At 39.7% G+C, this 25,887-nt stretch overlaps 1 protein-coding gene and 1 pseudogene across 1 annotated transcript; one reads left to right on the top strand and one right to left on the bottom strand.

Moving 5' to 3' along the window:
- The first annotated feature begins 1,519 nt into the window (after positions 1-1,519).
- LOC149096162 (uncharacterized) lies at positions 1,520-14,587 on the top strand. The gene is made up of 3 exons (XM_089281536.1): positions 1,520-1,728; positions 2,531-3,067; positions 13,847-14,587. Exons 1-3 carry the CDS (start codon positions 1,630-1,632, stop codon positions 14,195-14,197), a joined length of 987 nt encoding a protein of 328 aa, XP_089137662.1. The 5' UTR covers positions 1,520-1,629; the 3' UTR covers positions 14,198-14,587.
- Positions 14,588-17,914: 3,327 nt separating this feature from the next.
- On the bottom strand, positions 17,915-24,856 carry LOC149096161 (uncharacterized; annotated as a pseudogene).
- Positions 24,857-25,887: the final 1,031 nt, after the last annotated feature.

The following is a 25,887-nucleotide window of genomic DNA, read 5'->3' as shown; positions in this document are numbered from 1 at the left end:
ATTCCAGATCAGTGGAATGAAGTTCCTGTTTTGAGGAGAAAAGCTGACGGATAGCAATAAAATGAAGTCCTCGTCGTTGTCCAAAGTCTAAATTAACTAACTCCACGAAATCAGTTTATATAAAACGGAAGAAGAGTTCAAGTGATTGTACATGACCTTTGCAGAGTTTTCTTCTTTAAAACGCGCAGCTTATTTTAAGTATTAGGAAAAAACATTTGGAGATTTACTTTAAAAAATTCAATATAACCGTCGCAAGTTTTATGTCGGATTGTTTCCAAGTAATAAAATTCCGCTACCCAAGGCCGTCGAAGGGCGAATACCGAATTATAAATAATCCCTTGTAATACTACCATGACATACAGTAATATTATTAGAAATCTTGGCAGTTTACAATAATTTTTTGCCAATTTAGGATATCCTTTAACATTGAATTCCATACAGGTTAAAGAACATATGTGGCTTAAATACTTTCTGATTAAAAGATAGAAAATCAAGTTTAGTCTAAAGCAACGAATCAGTGTAAACTGAAACGGAAGATTTGAGTTTAACTTGTGTCAACCGAACTCTTATACCGCGCTTCATATAACTATGCGTTGAAAGCAATGCATCTGATCTGTCACGTACAGCTCAAAGTAGCGAATCTCTTCCCCATTCCAGATCAGTGGAATGAAGTTCCTGTTTTGAGGAGACAAGCTGACGGGAAGCAATGAAAGGAAGTCCTCCTCGTTGTCCAAAGTCTAAAATAACTAACTCCACAAAATCAGTTTAATGAAAACGGAAGAAGAGTTTCACTGATAATACTTGACCTTTGCAGAGTTTTCTTCCTTTAAGATCAGTGGAATGAAGTTCGTGTTTTGAGGAGACAAGCTGATGGGAAGCACTAAAAAGAAGTCCTCATCATTGTCCAAAGTCAAAAATAACTAACTCCACGAAATCAGTTTAATTTAGGCGGAAGAAGAGTTCAGCTCATTATACATAAACTTTGCAGAGTTTTCTTCTTTTAAACACGCAACTTATTTAAAGTGTTAGAAAACAACATTTGGAGATTCACTTGAAGGAACATAATATAACCGTCGCATGTTTTATGTCGGATTGTTTCCAAGTGGTAAAATTCCCCTACCCAAGGCCATCGAAGGGCAAATATCGAATTATAAAGAATCCCTTGTAACACTACTACGATATAAAGTAATATCATTAGAAATCTTGGCAGTTTACAATAATTTTATGCCAATTCAGGATATCCTTTAGCATTGCATTCCATACATGTTAAATGACCATATGTGGCTTAAATATTTTCTAATTAAAAAATAGAAAATCAAGTTTAGTCTAAAGCAACCAATCAGTGTAAACTGAAACTGAAGATTTGAGTTTAACGTGTGTCAACTGAACTCTTATACCACGCTTCATATAACTATGCGTTGAAAGCATTGCATCTGATCTGTCACGTACAACTCAAAGTAGCGAATCTCTTCCCCATTCCAGATCAGTGGAATGAAGTTCCTGTTTTGAGGAGACAAGCTGACGGGAAGCTATAAAAAAAGCCCTCTTCGTTGTGGAAAGATCAGTTTTGCTGTAGAGTATTGCTGAAAGCAAGTTTGTCCACAGCATTCACGAGCGATTGAGCTGAACATGCAGGGTGCCTTCTCTTTTATCCCTATGGTTATTTTCTTGCTGACATTGACGGACGCCAACGAACTGCAGTCAAACACATCGACATCCAAATGCAAGGTAGGGACGAAGTTTCGTTCAAGGACAGGTTATAAGCGATCACTGATTAGGGGCACATAACGGATCGTTTCGATAACTTATCTGTACGGAAGGTCTTCAACCCCTTTGATTGTCTCCAGATTGTCACATCGAACTTTTGTGCTATGAGTTATTTTATGCCTGTTGTTTTCGGATTGATAAATATTTCGTCTGGGTACCGACAGAAGGTCAGCTATGATTTTCGGAAAGGCGGCAAGATCTTTCTTTCAAGAATGCAATTTGGTTGTGTGACGTCATGTCACGTGGTAATTATGTCACCTTATCTAAACAGCCTCCGTCTTGGATCCGTCATTTTAGATGTCGTTAGTTTTGAAAACGTCATCTAACCGCCAAAAATGACTCAAAGGAAAGCAAACGATCCAAAATGTAAAAAAATCAATGCATGAAAATTAAAGAATTGGTTTATACTTAGCGTGTGTATATCGAGTTATGGATGCACGCGGAAAGTTTGGAAAGCACGAGAGAAGGGTAAGAGTTACTCGAGACGATAGCCGAGAGCAACTCTAACTTCTTGAGTGCTCTCCATACTTCCCGCGTGCATCCATAACTCGATATACCCCCCAGTTACAAGCATGAACCAATTCTTTTACAACATAGCGACAACAACTTGGTCTCTTAAACATGTTTTATTTGTGAATGACTATCAAGTTCTCACAATGCACGGCGCAGGAAAACAAAGGATCCTATTGCCTGGTTAAAAACACTCCACAATCAGTTAATGCAGCTCATTAACAATGAAGTTTTTTTTGTTCTGTTTCAACAGCCTGATCCTCATTCTGGAATGCCAGGAATGCCTGGCGTCCCAGGAATCCCGGGAACTCCGGGTGCTCCGGGTAGAGATGGTTTCAAAGGAGAGAAGGGCAGCATCGGAAAGCGGGGTTCACAAGGCGCTATAGGGATCCCAGGGAAAATTGGTCCACGGGGTCCTGAAGGATCCAAAGGGGAGATAGGAGAAAAAGGAAATTCAGGTATCCCTGGGAACATTGGCCCCAAGGGTTTAAAAGGATCCAAAGGAGAAAATGGAACGATGGGAACGAAAGGAAATGCGGGTATCCCTGGGAACACTGGTCCACGGGGCTTTAAAGGATCCAGAGGGGATAAAGGTTCGATAGGAACAAAAGGGAGTAAGGGTATCCCTGGGCACATTGGCCTCAGGGGCTTAAAGGGGTCCAAGGGAGAAAATGGCATCGGAGCAAAGGGAGAGAAAGGAGACACAGCAAACATGGACCCAAGACAGAGAGCTAATTGGAAACAATGCGCATGGCGAGGCGCAACTCACATAGATGACGGTAAAATAAAGGTTGGTAACAGCTTAGTTTCTATTAATTTTTTTAGGTCAAGTCATTTCAGAGAATATTGCTCTTCTTAAATCTTTGATCTTCTCCAACTTTGTGCAGGCTGAGAAATCTTGGTTAAAACTCATTTCCGCGATAGATACTGAATCGCTAGCGCTTAAAGTTTAAAGCAGTCAGATTTTTTTCGTAGCAATCGCCAAGCTTAAACTTCGTCTATGAGATTAATATTGCTCAAGTCAAAACAAGAAAAATTATAATCGCTTGGGTGTTTAGAAATACAGTCGAACCTCCGGTTGCAACCACCACCACGATTGCAAAAACCTAGCTGGATATATTTAGATATAGCAGAGCTTCAGGACCTCATACTTTCCTAGCTCCTCTTGCCACAAGCTTGCGAGGAATTTGCCAGTCTATCGCGATTGAAAAAGTAAAACAAAATAATTGCTAGTTTGGTCAGTTTGAGTTTCGCCTGAATTGTGAGCAACGCTTGATGTTTCATCAAGGCCCAATAACTTTACGTCCGTAGATACTGCTCAGTTTTATTCGTGTAAAAATCCAGTAAATTCTCTGTTGTCAATGAATGAGAGCGCCCGCCGATGCGTGTTTTGTACAGTCAGTATACATGACAAATTGTACTTCCGCCGCACTTTCGTGTGAAAGCGTACATCGAACTCAAACAATAACTCTATAGTTTTAAATATGTTTAAGATTGATAAATGTTTGAGAACATATTAAAAGCTAAGCTGAAAATATGTGAATAAAGCAGAAATAATCAGCAAAGTTACGATGACGCTTTCTTCAATCAACTTCGAATAACGATTTTGATTTTGTTGATCGAGTTATCAAAACTCCTTGTCTATTTTCATTTTCGCAGTGTAAAACTTCACTATGCTTATGTTGAAGAAACACACATGATGTTAGTAGCCTTTTTTGCGTTCGTGAAATTTGTTGCAGCATCTCAGCACAAAAGATAAAGAAAGAAATCTTTGTCAAGATTTGTTGAGAATTGAAAACACCGACTCGGACTTGAAAGTGCACGAGCTGCACTATGCAAATGAGCTAATTGTACGCGTCAGACTTTCCTTTCAAAAACTTTTGCAAACTCACCAAAAAAGCAAAAACAATAAGAAACCATCAAAACAGGTTTTGGTTATGATTAACCATTGTCTGAGAAACTCACAAATTAACTCGATACCAGAGTAGAGAGTTTTCTTGCTATATTCTTAAGTCAGAACAAACGCAAAAACATACGCGTAAGCTTAAAACCAGCGTGAGCAGATCTTATTCGTTCCCAGCGCGAGATTGAAGTCTTGTTTTCGACCCTGAAAAACCCACCTTTTCCGTTAGCTCAGAGCATAAAACTACATATAAGCGCCCTGGTTCGTATTCCCTGCCTCTTTCCCTACCATCGCTGTGAAAAATACGCAAGATAATCTCTCAAGGTCTCTCAACTCTCACCATTTGATCACGCAACGTGACAAAATCCCCGCGAGAGCCCCCCGACATGTGCGTGGATCCGCGCGGATATATGACGTCGGGATGGCGCAATTTGCTCTAAAAATAGAAAAATTGTCCCATATCATAGGTGCGCGCGGATCCCAAGGCTTACGGTCTCCGTCCCCGATTATGGCTCCTGGCGAAGAGCAATAGTTTTAGTCAGGTCGCAATTTTGTAGTCAACATTAAGTAGCGATACTGGTCTCCAAATTGTCAAATATTCCGCGTTCTTATTCTTTTTTGGGATTAAAGAAATAATACCTTGTCGTTGAGAGATAGAAAGTGATCCGTGAAATGCATAATTAAAACTTTCCACCATAAATTTACTGGCAGCGTTCCAAAAAAAGCGATAGAACTCTGAAGTGAAGCCATCTGTACCTGGTGTTTTATTGCTTTCCATTGTCATAAGCGCTCGTTTACATTCATCGATAGACATCATACCTTCGCAAACTTTTGCAGTTTCTTCTGACAATACATCTTCCGTATTAAAGAATTCGATAAACTCCGAGCCGTTCGGATTCGTGTTTTTTGATGTATATACCTGTTTAAAAAAGCGCTCATTAATTTTGCGTGATCATTGACTTTTAAGACCGTTATGTTTTTTCCCTTTGGTTTGTTTTTGTCTAAATTGTAGAAATACTGTTTTTCTCGCCATGTCCATACCAGCGTGCTCTGCTACGTATAATCGTGCCACGCGTCTTAACGCTTGCTATTTTTGCAAGCTTGTTTTTTATTCGTTCTAATTCACTCCTTAGGGAATCGCTGTACGCTGTCTGGAGCTTGCACTGCAGCTTGATCATCTCCAACAAAAGGGCAGACTCTTCGTCACATTTGCTTTTTGCTTTTTTTTTTTTTTTTTCGAAAATTTTATTGTAAATGCTCTGATTTCCATTGTAATCATTTCCCAGAATAAACCCTTGTCCTCAGTTCCCTGATGCTTTTTGGCGAACTCTGGAATTAAGAAATTCAGTAATTCTACATATTTCGAGTCCGACAACAACAAGTTGTTAAATTTCCAGAAGCCGGGCCCACGAGGGGGTTCGTGTTCGGAGAAAGATATAGAGAGCACGACTGCAGAGTGATCAGAATAAATATTTCGAATTATTTTGCTCTCGCAAATTCGCAGGTAGGGGCCAAACCACACCCCAAATGTTTCGTCAGTTCTTGGATATTTCACATTATTTCGCATTACTTAAAAAGTATTGACTCTTTCTACACCAAACTTGGCAGATAAGCAGGAGACCTATTGCCAATTATATTTACGTGAAAAATGTCAGTAAATGTCAAAGTTGTGACGTCACAGTGATGACGTCATGTTTCTTGCCAGTTTTGAAGTTTTTAATATGCATATTTTTACAATGTGTTCGAAAGAGCACATCAAGGGGAGTTGAAAGCTGAAAAAATTTTGTCCATATCACAAAAATTAAATGAAATATGGCATTTTTAAATATGAAAATAACTCTGCAAAGTATGGGGTCCCCCCCTTGAGAAAAATCCCCAAATTGGAGTTGTAATTTTGTTCCAGCAAATGCAGCTATGTTGCACATGTGATGTGTCAGATGACTAAAGCAAAAATAAAGAAGAAAATCTCAATAAAAAATTGTCCCTCTAGTGTTATTGCGTTAAAATTAGTTTTGTTACGTCATAACCTGTGACGTCACCCGTTTTTTAACTGTTAATATCATCCTAACAAAGCCGAAAATCAAATTCCTAAAACCATACGATTTTTGACAACATCAAGCTTTCTATTTTTCTAGATTATTAGCCTTCCTAGAAAAAACTGAAAAAAATAAACCAGAGAGACTGACTTAAGAAGGACAGTATGGTTAAGCAAATTCCGGGGGGGACAGCAAAAAAATATTTAATTTACCATATCTCGAAAAATAATCATCATAGCAAAAAACGGTTTCCGGCATTTTACTCCTCAAGTCAAGGCCTCTCCAATGACATAATCTTTACATCAGATTTTACAAAAAACTTATAGCACGTTGTGGTGACGTCATCAATTATGACGTCATAATCTGACATTTTGTCACAACTTTTAAATTAAAATAAACTGGAGAACAAAGAAAGCTCTTCGGCCAAACTTGGTTCAGAAATATATGAACCAAGCAAATATAGCCTTCATGAAACATTAGGGGGGTGGTTTGGCCCCTACGTGTCGATTACTCGGTTGATTTGAAACGAAGAGGTGATCTAGTTTACATTGTATTTTCATTGGGGGGTTCGCCCACGTAGGGCCAAATGAGTCCGGGTTTTGTAGCGCCAGGTATCGAGCAGATTATGCGTTTTAATCAAAGCCTTGAGTTCAATAGTCGATGCTTTTCTAATGTCAACAGGTTTGCCGCCTCTTTTGTCTAAAGTGCGGATTACGCAATTAAAATCGTCCCCTAACACAAGATTTTCATTTCCATATTTGCCGAGGAGATTATTTGAAAGCCCCCTTAGGAATACAGCCTGTTGGTTTGGATCGTCTGGTACATAAACATTAACCAGTACAACTTTTGTATTATCAATAACAATCTCTGCTAAAATATATCTCTCGTGATCATCTGAGGCAATTTTTTCAATGTTTACGGCAAGCCGTGGTTTAAAAAGAATCATAACTCCTCTGCTATGAGACGACCCATGGCTAGATACGATTTTGCCTCCCCATTCCGTCTCCCATCTTCCGATAGTATCGAGCGAGGAATAAGTTTCTTGCAAAAAAAAAATATATCCGATTTTTGTTGATGTAGCCAGCGAAAAACCTGTCTTCGCTTTCTCGAACCGTTTAACCCTCTTGCATTTAGCGATATAATTTCATACATTTAGATTCTCTGCAGAAGGCGAAGTCACAATATTCCAGAGAAAAAATTAAGCACTTGTTTATACTATAGTTCTCACTGTGCGGCGAGATATCATAACTTAGTATTAATTTTCTTTTGTTGACCGAGTTAAAATTAGATAGATAAATACATTTGAACATACTTACAACAGAAATACAACAACACACACAACACAAGCTACTCACTACTTGAGACTTACCTATGCTTTTGTGCGGCGTTCACTGACTGGGTCAAAATTGGGGTACTAGCGGTAACAATTAAGCAATGGTTGAGTTGTACGGCGGAGCAAGAGAGTCAATTAAACATATTTAAAACTAATCGTTCATTAAACATCCGTACAGAGGGAAAAGAGCTTTTTCCGGTCCTCGGTAGAGTGGGCCGTTGATTAAAAGTTTTTCTACCTTAAAGTACGCTTCTTTCTTTTCACGTTTGGCTGCCTTGAGAACGGGGTATAACTTCCTTCTTATCTCATCCACTTCTTCTGGAAAGCCTCGGATATTCCAATGTTGGTGCCTTTGGGAAGGCTTTGATGAACGACTTTATGAAGTTCTTGTCTTGATAAGCGGAGATTTTGACTATAATCGGACGGGATCCGGAGTTTCGGCCATCGCGTGTATGCTTAATAAATGTATGGGGTTATACTGAAATCTTGCCGCATATTGCAGGCTTGTTTGTAGGGATTTATTTTCTTCTTCGAGTTAATTGATTCTGGATTTATAATTTTCCAACTCGGGAAGGACACTTACAAGCAAGTTGAGCTTCTCTTCAATGCTTCTGAGTCTTGAGATCGTTGCATCGCTGCATTGTCCACATGGCTGCCTGCAGTCTTCTTTGTCCGTTTGGGAGCCTCCTTCTCGAGTTCTTTTCCTCCCTTTCTCCTTCACGTCATTTCTATTAGTTTGTTCGTTAGGCATTTTGTCACATTTAAGATATAACAACCATTACTGTGGCTACCAAAAGATTCTAGGAGCTCGTTCGTGTCGTGTCCGCCATGTTTCACGGCTCGAGCCCAGTCCTCAAAACGACCACTTAATAATAATAACAACAACAACAACAACAATAATAATAATAATAATAATAATAATGATAATAATAATAATGGATAATAAATAAACATATTTATGTAGGATGACCATTTACGTTTATAAAAACTGCTATCAACATGGGTCCGGCGTAAAATAAATAAATGAATAATTCATAATTCATAATTCATAACTTGACAGATAATTGAGCGGAAATTGGATCATAGGACGTTGTAGTTTATCGGAAGCGAACCATAATACTCTGAATAAATATTTTGGATAGCTTAAATATTTTTGTGACCACTAAAAGTTTTTATATGAATTTAGATGGACGCTGACACTAAGTCTCTACAGTTACCATACGCTTCTGAAACAGAAGTTTGATTCTATATGGTCTAAGCCCTCGTAAGCGACCAAGTCCTGTAAGCGACCACCTAGGCTTGACATTTTGGGTGGTCGCTTACGGGATTTTCGACTGTGTATTGTTAATTTAATAGCCGATGTACTCTGCCACTGAATTTGTCTGTCTTCCTGTTAGGTTGAGGCTCGACTGGAAACATACTTCAAAAGAAATCATGGCCTTGACAGTGTTTTTGTTTTGTGCTTTATTAGCAATGTTACACTATGTACAATTCTTATAAGCATACTTTTTTTCCGTTCCGGAATGGTCTTAAGACCCTAAATATGTTTTACAGTAATCAAAATAAATAATGGTAATTAATTTGTAAGACTTCTGTTAACCATAAGGAAAATAAATTAACCTCTGGGCGTAAAAAAGCCAAAAATTATATTAACCCCATTGCGACCCTCCCAAGGCCTTTTAAAAGAAACGTTTTGCAGTGATCAAAATACATTTTTAACTTTTGTAAACAAGGACTTTTATGCAATGGTACAGTGGAACCTCGATTTAGCGAACCTCTATTCAACGAAGTCCTCGATATAACGAACGATATTCTATGTCCCGGCCAAAGTTACAGTAAAATGTATGGAATAGAAACTCGATATAACGAACCTCGATATAACGAATTCTTCGATATAACGAACATAATCCAGAAGCCCAAACGTAAAATCTACCTCGATATAACGAATTACAAGGTCAATATGCGACAGAAGATAAACGCTGAACAGATCAACAGTAAACGAATCCTTGTAATCCTTATGGTAAAGACACAGCAACCTTTCAGTCAACAGCTTATTATATGTCATAGACATTGGCACTATAGTATTTCGACATCAATTAACTTCTGCTCTATCTTCTTTGAAATCCGGACATACATACATACATACATACATACATACATACATACATACATACATACATACATACATACATACATACATACATACATACATACATACATACATACATAAACTTTATTTAAGCTCGAATTTCAGAGTAGCTTGACCAGCTAATATTTCCGAACAACAAAATATTTGATAATGAAAAATTAAAATAGAAATTGCTATTCACATATTTACAATTGACTTATGTTAACTAATTATAAAATTGTCATTTACATGTTTTATGAATTGGTTTTACTGATGTGCTTTTTGAAGTCTGAGAAGTTACATAACCTTATAAAATTGGGTAGAGAATTCCATTTTTTTGTTGCCAGATAAGTAAAGGAGTGGAGGCCAAAAGTTGTTGTTTTAGGTTTGGGCATTTCCAGTATATAGTTTCCACGCATGTTGTATGAAGTAGAACGGAACGAGAACATGTTTCTCATATAGGCCGGATAGCTAGTGAAAAATAGACTTTTGTACAAGGTAGTAAGGAATTTACAGATGCGTTGATCATGAAGTTGGAGACATTTTACCCCCGTCTAGCAGCACATTATAAGGCGATTCAAAATCGCTTAGAATGAATCTCAGAATCCTTTTGTTAAGAGCTTCTATTTTGTCCCTGTTGTTTGCACTGCAAAAGTGCCAAACTGTTGAGCAATAATCAAAATGAGGGAGTATGTAGGCCTTATACAGTTTCACTAAAATGTCTTTGGAAATAAGGTTTCTGAACCTAAGCATTACATTAAACTGGTTGTTGACTCTTTTGCAAATAAGAGATATGTAATTGTGAAAATTTAAATTGTTATCAATGTTCATTCCCAAAATCTCAATTGAGACCTTTGTAGGAAACGAGAAGGTGTGTTCCGATTTTCCCAGGATCAAAGCCTGATGTTTGCTTTCATTGGCCAACATTCCATTTTGCCGGTACCACCGGTTTGCTGTCTCGACTGCGTTACGCATGCGCCCATCTAGCGCAACAGGATCACTGTCCGATAAATATATTTGGTGATCGTCTACATAAACATTTAACTTAACATCCCCGCAAAACAAGAAAATGTCATTTATGAAAATATTGAAAAACATGGGACCGAGGACGCTTCCCTGAGGCACGCCTCGTCTTGCATGTAGCCACTCTGAAAAAGTATCCCCCATCTTGACCCTCTGATTCCTTGAGGAAAGGTAGTCCTTAATCAGGGCACAACTTGCCTGGTCCAATCCGTAGGCTTCGAGCTTCGCAAAAAGAAGAGAGTGTTGGATTACATCAAACGCCTTTGACAAGTCCATAGATACAACTGCCACAGTGTCCCCTTGATCTCTCATCCTTCTCCATTCCTCCGTCATGCATAGCAGGGAAGTTTCACAGCTGTGAAATTTCCTATAAGAGCTGATATAGTCCGAGAGAATCAAGCTATAGAAATCACCAAGTTGCGCTGCCCGGAGTCTTTCAAATATATTTTTAGCGCAGGAAGTACAGTAACCGGCCTGTAATTTGCTTTATTTAGTTCATCGTCCTTTTTGAATAGTGGTGTAATCTGTCCCATCTTCCAAGATGCCGGATACCTACTCTGATCAATAGAGCAGTTGAATAGCACTGTTAGCGGCTTGGCGATCGCAGAAGCAGAATCCTTAATCAGCCTGGGTGGTAACATGTCGTACCCACATGCTTTGCGTGTATTCATGTGTTTAAGCATTTCTTCTACCAACACCATGCTCGTGTGATGAAAGCTAAACTGTTCTGGTGCATGTCTTTGCGCATTACGAATTGCCAAAATACTCGGATGATTCACGAAGTCTTCTCCAAATCACTTTCCTTTACATCATCAGCATTTTCCGTCACCTTGACGAAGTGATTGTTCATCAACTCCGCAATCTGTTTCTTAGTTATGATGGGAACTTCATTTTCCTTAAGAACTATGTCATTTGCTTGTTTAGTTTTAGTGGAAATGATGGGTAGTGCAACATACCAACACTAAAGCCGATTTCCTTGTTTACATAGACAATTTTCTGTATAACCTCTATGTTCCAACATTTTTAAATAGCTACTCTGAAAGTGTCGTTCTTTTGTAAACAAAAGCTGCGCGTCTCCTAAAAAGTGAAAATAATTGATACTGAAAGCCACCATACTCAATGAATTGCATCTCAAAACGCGGCACTTCTGGGTGACGAAAATTGCATTGAATTGCGTGACAGAAGTCACCTGTGTTACAAATCAGTCACTAACTATGACCTCGATATAACGAACATTTTGGTCGTTTCCCCTCAAATTCGTTATATCGAGGTTTTCGATATAACGAACCCTCGATTTAACGAACAAATTTGGCCGGTCTCCAGCGACTTCGTTAAATCGAGGTTCCACTGTAATTTATCTCTGAGATTTTTGTTAACTGTTTGGGGTACTTCCTTTTATGGGCTATATAAGTAGGTGCGGCCCCCAAAAGAATGGTTTTTCAGCCGTTTTGGTCACAAATTGGGTATAGTTTTCGCACTTATCATAGGAAATTAACGATGCACTTTACTAACTCGTTACCAACGTGAATCGTTTTAACATTTTATATAATAAGGTAGTCTTAATTTGGGTATGTTTTTAAGAAGAAGATACTTTTTTTTCATTATTGATAAGGCCATCAACAAAAGCCGTTCATAAATTATGTTTAGGGCAACTGCGCCGATCGCAACGGTCATTAATAGGGAATCGAATTTTTGGTCAGGTCAGCAGGATAGGGTAGGAAATATCGCAGATTGTTGTCATAAATATGGTAAGGGTTTTGGCAAGGGAGCCGCACACCCCCGCCCAATTTTTCTGGGAGTACCTCCCACCCACCCTGAGGGTGGGGAGGGGGGGCAACCTTGGGAAAGCATATGAAGAGGTCAAAGCAGTGAAGCTAACGACCAAATAAATTGCCACTGATTGGCGTAGAAACCTCACAGGGAGTCAAAGAAACACACACCTAAAGCAAGGCAGGTTTATCTTTATTCATAGTTGCTATTTTTCAGGCTTAAAAATACAACCGTTTCCCCCATAAAAATCCTCAATATTTCGACTGTTGCGTAGCCTGAGTACTAATGTATGTAGTTTAAGGGAGGCTCATTTGCAAGTTTGGGCCTCCTGAATGTCATGCTCATGATTTCTTTCGGACGGTCTTTCGTATTGAATATATTATATCAAACACTGGAGACAGTTACTTTTTTACATTTCCACACTGCGCGTAATATTTCTAACTCTCTTTTCGGTGCTGAAAGTGTCTCTCGTATTTGATCATGATATTTTAAAATAATAATATACCCCCTTAAGGCAGCTTTTCACTACCAGATAAGTATATACCACCAAGATATTTCCCCATCGATTTATGGCCCAAGTGCGAAGCGCTCGGCCCATAAATCGAAGGGGAAAAACTAGGATCCGTAACTTACAGCAAGGACCGAGAAAACGAGGTTAGTAGAGTATTTATTTTATCTCTACTGTGTGTCTGACGAGTTCGAGAACGATTTGTATTCACGCGGAAGGGCTTCAAATTTCTCACGCACCTCGAAAGCAAAACGAGTCAATTTGAAATCGTTAAGTGACTCTTAAGTCGTTAGCAGGTTTTTCTACACAATTTCAGAAGTAAAAGAAAGTTTGCTTAAAAAAGTTGAGAACACCTGACGATAAATCACGAAACATTTTGGCAACAAAATCAGTTTAAAATTTTAGCGGGCCGTACAATAGATTACGGCTCGCTAAATTGACCAATTACAGCGCGCTTTCTAACTGATAGATATAATAACTAAGCGTAAGTAACATGGGCAGACGCAGTAAGGGGCTGTGAAGTTCAGGAAGTTATCCTAACAAAAGACATTAATTATGTTGATCAGCATTAATTATATTTGACTGTGTCTCCGTATGTTGTTCCTGCTTCTGCTTATGCGGAAGTAAAAACCAGCCTTTATACAAACGGACAGACAGGACTTAGCCACAAGATGGTGAAAACAACAACTTGTTTTCTAACTTAAACCCATGACGAGCTTTGAGCGGCGATATGTTAGTTGTTATAGGATTAATGTTTAACCTACTTATACGGCTTTACAGTTTTAATTTTAACCTTGAGTTATTCATGTTTTTCTTTTTTGGCTATAGCTTTTCTGCATTTTTTTTCACATTTTCTTTTCTGTTTTAGGACTGCTCTTTTAATAAGCTGTACGACAATACGGCCCTCAAAGTCTCCTACCAAGGAAACATTCGAGTATACTCTGATGTTGCTTGCAACAGATGGTATTTTAAGTTTAACGGCAATGAATGTAGTGGTCCCTTGCCGATTGAATCGGTGCTTTACACTGACTGGAGTGGAGGGATTCCAAACATCCACCGTCATCATTCCCTTGAAGGTTACTGTGAGAACCTTCCACGCGGCACGGTTAGCGTTGAACTCTGGGTAGGCAAGTGCTCTGGTTATTCACTGGGTAACGCTTACACAGGATGGCATCGAGTGTCCCGGATAATGGTAGAAGAGGTACCGCCATCCCAGTAGCCAAAATTTTGAAAAAAAAAAAGTGATTTTAACTGGTACACTCGACGTCAAAATTGATAGCAAATTGAACTTTATATCTAATAATTGCTTTTTTATTGTTTGATCCAGTGCCGTAATTCTTACCTCTAGTTCTTTTTTTTTTTTTTTGTCTTTGAACAAACAAAAGACTGCTGTTACCTTTAATTGAAACACAGGAAGCCATACGTTACTTAGCAGGCAAATGAGTCTACGATTAAAGTGATTTTGAACTTTGAACTGTTTCTTTAAAATTGTGACTAAGCTTGTTGCGGCGTACTAGCGAATTGCCATCACATGGAATGATATCAAAATATTGTGAATAAGCAGCAGTCTTCCGATGCAATAAAATCAGAAACTAAATAATGCGAAGAAGTTGCAAACTCGTCAACAAAACGTGAGGTCATTAATTGTCTTTCGATGTCTTCGAATGGAAAAGATGTGGTTTCCCCAGGGTACCCTTTACAGTGTGTATGAGTAACGATCAGGCAGGATTTTACTAGGAGGAGGGGAATTCTTTAAACTAGTTGATATGATAACTATGATTAGTTCCCTTAGTAGTCCGAATTTTGCAATACGGGCCGCTGGATGGATTGCCTTTTCTATCCATAGCTCAAAGTAAACAGTCTGGTTTTTTTTTGTTTTTTTGTTTTGCTAGCAGACACTTTTACCTTCATGTCTTAAGGGCAATTTATTTAAAAGTTCAAAAAAGCGACGCGAAAAACGTAAATAAATGCTTAAGTTTCGCGCATTTACCGAGAACGGATGGCCAAAACGCATCAGTTTATCAGCAGATTAAAAAAAGTATTATCATAAACACCTTATTGAGAGAATATTGGTCTCGCTCTGTGTTTTCTTTCTTTCTTTATTTTTTTTGTTGTTGCATGTTTATAGACCTCGCATGCATCTTGGTCCATAAACCTGCAAAAAAGAGAAATAGCTTTTAATATCCTCCCCCCGCCCCCTCCCGAAAGGAATCAAAGTGCTCTGTGAGCAAACTGGTGAATTGGACAGATGAATTAAATTAGTTTTTGGATTATGTTTAATGTTATCTGGTTTAGGGAATTCTTGTGGTTGATTGTCATATTTAGAGTACGAGCCGTAGTTCAGTGTTCGCTAATAATGTACCAAAAAAAACAAAGTAACTTAAGGATAAGATGGCATTACAATTGAAATGATCATGGTATTAAATTTGATAAGGGTGGATGATGTCATGTGTTTTAGTTTTGTTTCTGGTTTGTTCAACAGAAAAAGTTGGTAGTAAATGTGGGTGAAAAGTGAAATTTACCGTCTAGCTTTGTAAATATTGAAAAATCAAGGCAATACTGTATTAATGAAAACATTAATCATTCTGTCTTTATCAAATGAGATAAACGGACACGAGTTTTGAGTGTTATAAGCCCAGACTGCCACCATCATTTTGATGCTAGCGGGACTTCAAACGCGATGTTTGATGAGTTGAAAGGTCTCTAATAAGTCCCTTGGCAGGGACAAAACATACGTATGTCAGGCTACCCATTGTAAAATTCTCACATTAAATTCGAGTTTTAACTTTTGCTGCAAAATGGTGTTTTCAGGTCCTCTTTGTAAGGACGTACAATGGCACGTTCACGACGTTTTCGATGGAAGTTTCTGATGTAAAAGTGTAGGCAATATTTTCATTTCAAGTTGCAAGACGGCGACGAGGAAACGAGGGTTATTTTTCTTAGCCGAGAAAAATGCGAGAAAATTAAGCAAAAAGAGCAGAACAGACTTCCAGCTCATGTAACCAACGTAGGTATGCCGATGGTGAAGAATATAGAATGAACAAGATGTCTAGAGTATCGACAGCGAAGAATATCTAGTTCTGTTACAGCCTTGATTTTCATTGGCTTTAAAAACAATGAAAATGATCGGAAGAACTAGCATGCGAGAGCATCCTGTTTAAGAGCGTAAATCCGAAAATGTCGAGAATTGGCCGACAGAAGCGAAATAACGATTTTTTTCTTATTTGACCAAAAGAACCCTTTTGGTCAACTGTTTTCGGAAATGACATCAAAAGGTTCGATTTCCTTTCTTTTCTTCAAAATTTGCAAAACTTGAAAATTCGGCCACAGGGCCTTCAGCGGCGGCCATGAGACTTGAAATTTGGCACATGTTTAACATACTCGTATGGACGTACCAAACGTTTTCTTAACATGTCCTTTACACAGTTTGTGGGGCATCTCTTAAACTTTACTCGGGACTAAATTTTGTTTAAAACTGTGTTTTTTGTACAAAATAGTTAACCTTCGGAAGCTGAACCATTTACGGACCTAAAGTGATAAGGCTAATATTAGCAAACTTTGAACTTGTCAAATGCTGTCTGTTATATTACAGTTAAGTAAATAAATATAACCAAATAAAAGCAGGTTCTTTATTCTACTCGCCTGGAAAAAATTACAAATGGCCCGTAAACACTCTTCCGTTGAGAGAGTTTTCCGTGAGGTCACTTTGACGCATATCTCACTTAATTATTCAATTGTTAATCATTGCGCAATTGTTATTATTTCCGACTATTTTTTTATTTTATTTTATACATTCCCAATAACTCTTGGACGGTAAAGAATTGAAAGAAATCCAAGATAAGAAGTTCAAACAAGTTTTTACAACTCAGCTCAACTCTATAGACCAGTCTGTTTGTTTTTTCAATAGCACTAGTACTTTATCATGAATCACGCAAACTATTTCACACGGTAGCGAACTTGACTATGGCTTCGATGGATCCTTTTTAAGATGGGTCATATGCATTCTAACTAATAATTTTGTTTTAACGAGTACATATAGCCACTCAAGCAATGGAAATACAAAATTCGTGAAGCGTAAAATCGATATCTTTAAACATAGACAACAACTGTAATTAAATTAAACTAGGAACGTATCATTACCACTACTAAACACTTGCCTGCTTTGCTGTACTATTTTTATATGCAAAATTTCCATTCACGAAGAAGTTTGAGATATGATATATTCCAGAATCGGTGAATATTAGTAGGACGTTATTTATGTTTCTTACTTTATGATTAAATATTTCACTCGAACTTCGAAATAAACTCAGTAGACATCCTTGAATACGTTAATTAACAGATTCATTCCTAGCTTTGGAATTCTCAATACGCTAGTTACTTTGGATCTTCATCGCATTGCTACTTTTTCACAAAGTTTACCTTGATGAAGATACGATTTTCAGACTAGTGAAAATTCTTGTTTCTCAATCGGGAGTGGCGAATGGTCCTTCAAAAGCTCTGGGTCTCATAAAGTTTTAGTCGAATTTCACGGGTCTCGCAGTCTCGTTTTTTTAGCGGTTAGGTGCGTCTCGTAGTCTCGATTTTTCTACGAAGCTGTCTCAGAGTCTCGATTTTTCGCAAAGCTAAGGGTCTCGAAGTCCCAATTCGTTCCTTTATCTGTTTTTATAAATGACGGCTTCTCTTAACTTGATATGGAATTTCAATGAAGTAACTTACAAATTTTCCGAGAGAAAGTTAACCCTAACTTCTGTGACGATAGGTTTTTCCTGCAACACTGTAAATTTTCGGACTGAACGGACACTTGAATTGACAACTGGGGGAATCTAACTCTGGAGAGCACTGCTTTGCTGCGGGAACGGAAATTCGTCACAATTTCCTGGTACACGAGGATCTACTTCAATGGTCTTCACTACGGACGTCAAGGAAGAGACATAACTTGGTCCAACAGTAGTTTATTCTGCACTCTAACGTCGCGGGTGAAACTGACATACTCGGCGGAGTAGCCGCTGTAAAAATCGTAAGGATGTAGCCGATGTAATCGATGTAATCGATGTAATCGATGTAATCCAAAAAGCTTTACAAACGTACTTGCTTATATATCATCCTTCACACGACAAGTGTTTCCAATATGCTAATGCAACTTCAAGTATACAATACGAGCGGAAAGTACTTAATTAAGATAGCGAATTCTAATCAACACCACGAGGCTTCCAAAATTAAAAATAGAGGGCTAGGATTAAAATTACACAGGCTGAGATTAAGATAGACAAACTTAGGAAATTAAAAGTGAGATACTTAAATATGAATTTCTGAATTGGTGTTACCGACAGCAAGGAAAAATTATCCTATGAATAGAAAGCATTAAAACTCCATTAGTGAAAAGTAGTTCAGCTGGTTAACTTCCGAGAAAACTAATAAAACTTCGTTAGTGAAAAGTAGTTCAGCTGGCTAGTTTCTGAGGGAACGGAAGGTATATTTCAATAATAAAAAGAAACTCAAATGACCCGATAACGAACTACTTGTCTTCTAAATGAAAGTTAGTGAAACAGCGTTGCACACGCTCAGGTATACAAAGAATCCGCAAAGTACAATGAAGAACAAAACTTAAGATTCCCAGCTGTTAACTGAAAAGAGGCTGCCGTTAGGTTTTTTCCTATAATTTTCCAAATAATAAAGAAATGCCTGTGCAACGGCGAATTTTCTCATAACATTCCTCCCACCTTAAAATCGAGACCTCCTGGTCGAGCAAGACGTATAAAAGGAATTTAGAACTCAACTTGACTATCTGAACATGGTTTACAAGCGTTAAAATGGTCTCCAGAAAATTCCTAAAAATCTTTCTTGGTACTTTAATATTCCTTATCAAATTTCGTTCCATTAGCTTGTCTCTTTTGGGAAAACTGTCTACTTGTCTACTTCGACACTGAAATCCCTCCTATAATCTCATTTCTGTGAGGATATATTTCTCATTAACCTGTTTGTCTATATGCGTCAATAATGCGTTACTTCTTCAATGTCATCAACACCTCTTCCTCTCTCAAAATTCCTGGTCAATGGTAAACTGGCTCTCTTGATTCTTTACATTTCGGTAGACATGAATCTCTTGTGGTAACCTAGAACTGTTTTCTTTGCTTGAAGACATGGCCCTTAAGGTTTTCTGAACGTCACCGGTTCCAAAGAGCGATACGGCTGACTTCAACGTTTTAACTCTCGGTACGTTTCTTTCATTTTGGGCTTCACTCTGGTCAGATCTCTTGTAATTCGCTAGGCTAAGTGGGGTACAAATTTCGTGACCACCTTGAAGGATATCATTGGGGGTTTCCTGGAAGAAGAACTTGGGTAGTTTCTGAATAACGGGCTTGTCGTTGTTTTCCGTGGGTGGTGTGCATGAAGCAGTCAGTAGGTATAGGACAATGAGCAGCAAAAGTAGGAGTGACTGGTGAGAAAACATCAGTTTGTTCTTTTCATTACGTTGAACAAATTTGGACTTTAAAATCTCTGGTAAAGGCGCTAGATTTGCATCACTGACCACGGTGTTCTTTTCTTTCAACTTCTGCTGGGAAAGGAAGGTTCCCATCACTGGCACAGTATTTGTGCTGGCTTGTTCTCGAACGTATCCTGTTCCTTTCAAGGAAAGAGTACCGTCTACCAGATCAATAAGGGCTCCGTTCTTTTGTAGAAAATCTCGACCAAGGATAGCATCGTAGGTCAGGTTCTGCATGACATGAAACTCACAGGTATATTCTCTTGCCTGCAACTGTAAAGGTATCGTAAACTTTCCTAAGACTGGGACTTTCTCTCCGCTTACTGTCTGGACAGACGATAAGGAACCTTCGCTCATATTAGGCCGGAATTGACCATAAATCTTCGTGAAAAACTGTTCGTTTATGGCTGATACACACGCTCCAGTATCCACGAGTAACTGAACTGCTTGGCCTGCTATTTCACCTTCTGTAGTTAGATCACTGCACTTTAGCTTGAAATCCTTTTTACCAGACGAGAAATCGTTGCTTGGCTGAGCTGCTGACTTCGATTGACGGTGTTTTGTTGCGGGCAAAGATACTTGCTTATGCGAGATTTGTGGTTGTCGCTTATTGGCTCTTGTCAGCTTCACTTCTTGTTGTGACTGTGTTGCACTTGTTGCTTTTTCCTGGCTGTTTGTCTTCTCTTGCTTTGGTAGCGCGGTTAACACACGATCTGACGAGTTTTCTTCTCCTTCAAATGTTAGTTTGCAAGTGCGTACTGGCTGACGGGAGCTTTGTTCAGCTGATCCTGAACTCCTTACTTTGTTGTCATGGTAATTTAGACCTCGCTGGGCATACTGAGCATCTAATGCGGACAAACGCGCCGAGGGATGAGTTGCCAGACGCTGATTTTCTTCCTGATTGTAATTTGCATGGTACTTTTGGCTCCCTTCTTGGTTCTGGCACGGGCTTCCTGGCTGGTAATAATAGTAACAGTTATATTGGACATGGCCAGTGCGTCCACACCTATAGCACACGGTGCGGTTACGTCGGGCGAGGCGGTCCATGCGATTTACTCGTTGGTTCAGATTTTCTAAACCGTTTTCCATTCGGCGAATTTCTTTCAGCAACTCCCACGTCTCTCTATTGTTGGCTTCTGAAAACGCGGCGATGTTACCTGTATTTCCATCTCTGACGTGATTTCCGTCAAATTTTCTTGATACTTTTTCTCCAACTTTGAGTTTCTCCAACTTTGTTTGCAACTCTAGTGGTTGCTGATTGCTTGGGTTACCTGGGAAGCCTGACTTGGGTAGTTCACCTTTATAGATATCTCGTGTAAACTGTTCATCAATTACTGACACGCCTGCTCCGGTATCTACGAGTAACTTAATGTCTTGGCCATTTAGCTGGGCGGTGACTGTTAGGTCACGTAGCTTAGCTTGATTATTTGTAGTGTTACACTGTTCATCGGTTAAAGGTGAAGTTTCACGTTCTGTCTGGGCAGGATCTGGCTTATGGTTAGGCAAGCTGTCATTGTTGACTTCAGTGGATTCTCTTCCGGCGGAAGTACTATGTCTTGGCTGAGAGAGATCTGGGTCCGAGGGATTCCGGATGTTCTCGTCCGTGCAGAGGTCAACAACAACATCTGTATCCGCTGAAATTCTGGTTTTGGTACGGCGTACAGCGTTAGGAAATGGGACATCATGGTTTTTCTGACTCTGTGGTAGGTTATTCCTTTGGTCTCCACTGAGTTTGTTCGGTTTCAGCGGACTAGTGACCAGGGGCTGACGGATTTCCGGTTTGGGCTTAGTTTCCAGGCTTCCAGGTAACTCGCGCTCGGGACGGGCAGCGGTTGTTACTTCACCAGTTGCTTTGTTTTCATTATTCGGCGCCATTGTTTGTTGACCACTTTCGGAGTTTGGTTTTGATACTTTATTAACCACAGTTGGCGACTGGTTTTCCTTCACTTGACCTTGCTGGAACACTTCTGGGACCAAGTGAGACGTATTTGGCAACTGCCGAGATAGTTCCTTGCCAATTTGCGATCCGACATCGCTCCAGTTTATTCTTGGAAACTCGCCTCCTTCTTTTGGAATTGTCTGGTGAATTGTATTTTGTTCTAGCGGAGCGACGAAACTATCATCGTAATCTCCATCATCGAGCACGGCCATTCGCGGGCCACTTGCATTGAACTGAGAAGGCAATTCGCTCCGTCGTTGGGATTGATTGTAGCCTGAGCGGGAAGGATAATTTTCACTTGTTTGACGTCGCTGCTGGTTCGGCTGGAATCGGTCGTAGTTACTGGTTTCGCGTGAAGATCTCTGGTTACAATTTTGTTGAATATGTCCAACTCTTCCGCAAGTATAACAGATGGGTCGACCTTCTCGTGTTCGCTGTCTCGGCTGATCAACCTGATTTGGCGGATTTCGTCGAGCCAGCCCTTTAATCCGAGCATCCATTTGGCGAGAAAGTTCTTCTAATTTATCTTCCATTCGTCGAAGTTCGCGCATGAAATCTGGATTTTCTCTCCTGTTTGGTTCTGCATATGCTGCCAGAATCGCTGTATTGTCACCCTTGGATGGCGTTTTCTCTACAAGTTCATTTAATTTTGCTTGTAATTGCGACGGTTGCTGTATACCTGGGTTAGCCGGGAGGCCTGCAATCCATGCATCAAGCCTGGCAAGGAGTTTAGCGTCAGTTAACGTATCCTCTGCCTTAGCGGGTTCCTTATTTTTTTGAAGTTTTTCGCTTATCTCTTCCATTTTTGCTAAGAGCGCACGGCTGGTCGCGCTTGCCTCAGTTATTCCAGTGGGATGACTCGGTTGTCGCGCCACGCCAGTTACAGGAGAACCCATGGTGTTTTTCACTGCACAAGTCAGCCTTGCTATTTCTTCAGCCTCGCGGAATGACTTGGGTTGTCTTAACAGTACTGTCTCCCTGACTTCTGGCCGTAACCCTTGGACAAAGTAACGCATCTTTTCCGCGTCAGTAATGCTCAACCGCCTGAACTTGTTTGTTAAGTCAGTTAGATATGTGTCCAAAGGTTCTATTGCTCCCTGTTGGCGAGTGGTAACTGCCTGCCAAATTATCCAGCTCTGGTTATCATTTGCAAACCTCTCTCTCAAAGAATCCCTCAGGTCGGCGTACGTGGACTTCTGATCAAGGGGTAAGGAGTAATAGAAATCTTCTGCGGGTCCGGCTAGATTCATTACCAGCTCCGCCTGTGCTGTTCTACTGGTTAGGTCTATGCGGCGAAGAGTTAGGTAATTTTCTATTTTATCCAACCATCGGTTCACATCTTCAGAGTCATAACCATGGAAAGGGGCTGGTCTTCGCGTGCTGACTGTTTCTGGAATTGGTGCTTGCTCCAATGCACTGGCTGTTTGCTGTTGGGCCCTCTGTTGTAACCTCAACTGGGTATGTAGAGTAGCCATTTGTTCTCTTAATTCTCTAAGTGTTTCAGCTTCCATGATGACTGATAGGTCGGGTTGATTTCTCTCGCTTTCTATTCTCTTTTCTTTGTTATTGTTTGATTTTCTTCGTGTTCGCTATCCTCTGAATCTTCTCGCTCGCTTTCCGTTTCTGTGTATCTGAAGTCGGCGCTAGGGACAGAGTCGCTGCGAGTCTTTGTTTTGTTTTGTTTTGGTTTTTTATAATTTATGCTATCTCCTACTTGACTGTGATTAGTCAACTGTGAATTAATTAACAGGTTTGAGTTATGTGCTAAACTCGAGTTCTGTTCTGGATCTGGCTCTTCGTTTTCGGGTTCGCTGATTTCTCCGACTTCTAAAGCAATCTGAGGGCCAATCTGTAACTGCCTGGAGTCAATTGGAGTGAAGTCTTCTAAGGAACTGCTATCGCTTGTTACACGCGGTCCACAGGGAGTGGCTTGTTTTGATGAACTCGGTTGAACAATGGACGACTCTTGGCGTTGATCTATACTGATATTTATGGCTTCTCTGTTCGTACTATCGGCCTGACTTGGACTGGAAAATGCGGTGGACAAACGTGGGCCGTCGCTGGGTTTGCTTGGCTGGATTTCCTCGTTTAAATCTAACGCGTGCGTCGACGACTCGTGGACGACACTTCGATAATATGGTAATTCACACAACAATGTACAATTCTCTTCTTCTGACAACGAAGCTTGTACTTCTTTATTTACTTTAGGCGTACTGGCTTTAACTACGGGGACGGCTGATTTCCTACTTCGTAAATTATACGGCGAAAGTTTCTTCTTAAAAACTCTCTTCACGGACTTCATATATGAGGACAAAGAATTGATTTTGTACTCACGTTACTTGAGCGGCTTTTATCCTTTGTTCGCACTCAAGGGATTACAACAACTAGCGTCTTTGGTGAACTTGAATCTGCTCTGGCGCCTTGATAACGTCCTTGGAAGATCCACAAAGTACCACTCTTCTCCAATCACTGTGACGATAGGTTTTCTCGGTAAGCTACTGTGACGATAGGTTTTTCCTGCAACACTGTAAATTTTCGGACTGAACGGACACTTGAATTGACAACTGGGGGAATCTAACTCTGGAGAGCACTGCTTTGCTGCGGGAACGGAAATTCGTCACAATTTCCTGGTACACGAGGATCTACTTCAATGGTCTTCACTACGGACGTCAAGGAAGAGACATAACTTGGTCCAACAGTAGTTTATTCTGCACTCTAACGTCGCGGGTGAAACTGACATACTCGGCGGAGTAGCCGCTGTAAAAATCGTAAGGATGTAGCCGATGTAATCGATGTAATCGATGTAATCGATGTAATCCAAAAAGCTTTACAAACGTACTTGCTTATATATCATCCTTCACACGACAAGTGTTTCCAATATGCTAATGCAACTTCAAGTATACAATACGAGCGGAAAGTACTTAATTAAGATAGCGAATTCTAATCAACACCACGAGGCTTCCAAAATTAAAAATAGAGTGCTAGGATTAAAATTACACAGGCTGAGATTAAGATAGACAAACTTAGGAAATTAAAAGTGAGATACTTAAATATGAATTTCTGAATTGGTGTTACCGACAGCAAGGAAAAATTATCCTATGAATAGAAAGCATTAAAACTCCATTAGTGAAAAGTAGTTCAGCTGGTTAACTTCCGAGAAAACTAATAAAACTTCGTTAGTGAAAAGTAGTTCAGCTGGCTAGTTTCTGAGGGAACGGAAGGTATATTTCAATAATAAAAAGAAACTCAAATGACCCGATAACGAACTACTTGTCTTCTAAATGAAAGTTAGTGAAACAGCGTTGCACACGCTCAGGTATACAAAGAATCCGCAAAGTACAATGAAGAACAAAACTTAAGATTCCCAGCTGTTAACTGAAAAGAGGCTACCGTTAGGTTTTTTCCTATAATTTTCCAAATAATAAAGAAATGCCTGTGCAACGGCGAATTTTCTCATAACACTTCTCCTAATTGTCTCAATTCCACAAAAAGGTACAAAATCTACCGCAACGTCCGTTTTGGCGCCAGAAAAACAGTTATTTTTCTCTAGGATATCATAGCGTAGTGTGTTATAATCGAATTTCCAGTTCCAGTCATTCCGAGAAGCTGGCTAAAGACTGTACAAGCTCATTGTAGCTCTCAACTAAATCTGGGACTCGAATTTTAAGAGTCTGAACGTCTAGCGCTCGCACTCAAAACACTTTGAAGTCTCGGTCTCGCAATCTAAAAAGTCAAAATGTCTCGGGTTCGCAAAGAAAAACGCTTGTCTCGCCGTCTCGCAAAGTCTCGCATTTACCATTCGCCACCCCTTCAATCACACCCCTGAATTGTGTTGCGTGCCTGAGATACGGATCGATACAACTAGCTACTGAACGTGAGTGGTTCGGGTAAAAGTTATTTACAGCGAAAACTTCACTTCACAGCGAACGCTTTCTGACTAACTATTTATATTCTATAATCCTCGTCAGCAAAAGGGTTGTGTGGCTTGCGGAGTAATCAGTCGGCACATGTTTACTTTAAAACCCAGCAGCTTGTTCCAACGGGCTCACGTAAGCCTCATGGTACTAAAGTACCAAAACCATTGTTGTTGGTGTAACGACTGTTTTGAACCTGTAACCATATGCCGACTGATTACTCCGCAAGCCACACAACCCTTTTGCTGACAAGGATTTGTGAGCAGTAATTTCATCGGGGATAGTGCAAATAGACCTTTCAGATTGCCAACGTGAACCAAATAAGCCCCGATGGCGTGGACAGATGGTCATTTCTAAGTGAGAGGCATCAATTTTAAATACACCTGCACGCAGAAAAAAAAAAAAGTTTATGCCAGCGAAAGAGTTATAATTTGTTGGAAAGGCAGGTCAAAATGGTGTCTTAGGATTACAGTAAATTGGCCATTGCACATTACCTGCCCTTGCAAGAGGCAGCTTCCACTCGGAGTCAACACCGAAATCATCGCTGATATTGTGAAATGCAAGATGATTTA

This window comes from Orbicella faveolata, unplaced genomic scaffold (assembly GCF_042242905.1).
Source record: "Orbicella faveolata isolate gen_17 unplaced genomic scaffold, um_ofav_v1 contig_48, whole genome shotgun sequence".
Taxonomy (NCBI): Eukaryota; Metazoa; Cnidaria; class Anthozoa; order Scleractinia; family Merulinidae; genus Orbicella; species Orbicella faveolata.
This window is presented reverse-complemented; position numbering and strand designations above follow the sequence as displayed.

Excerpts from the sequence above, each read along its gene's own strand:
- LOC149096162 (XM_089281536.1), top strand. The coding sequence starts at position 1,630 with ATGCAGGGTGCCTTCTCTTTTATCCCTATGGTTATTTTCTTGCTGACA. Across the intron at positions 1,729-2,530 it reads CATCGACATCCAAATGCAAG|CCTGATCCTCATTCTGGAAT; the intron begins GTAGGGACGAAG and ends CTGTTTCAACAG. Across the intron at positions 3,068-13,846 it reads TAGATGACGGTAAAATAAAG|GACTGCTCTTTTAATAAGCT; the intron begins GTTGGTAACAGC and ends TTTCTGTTTTAG.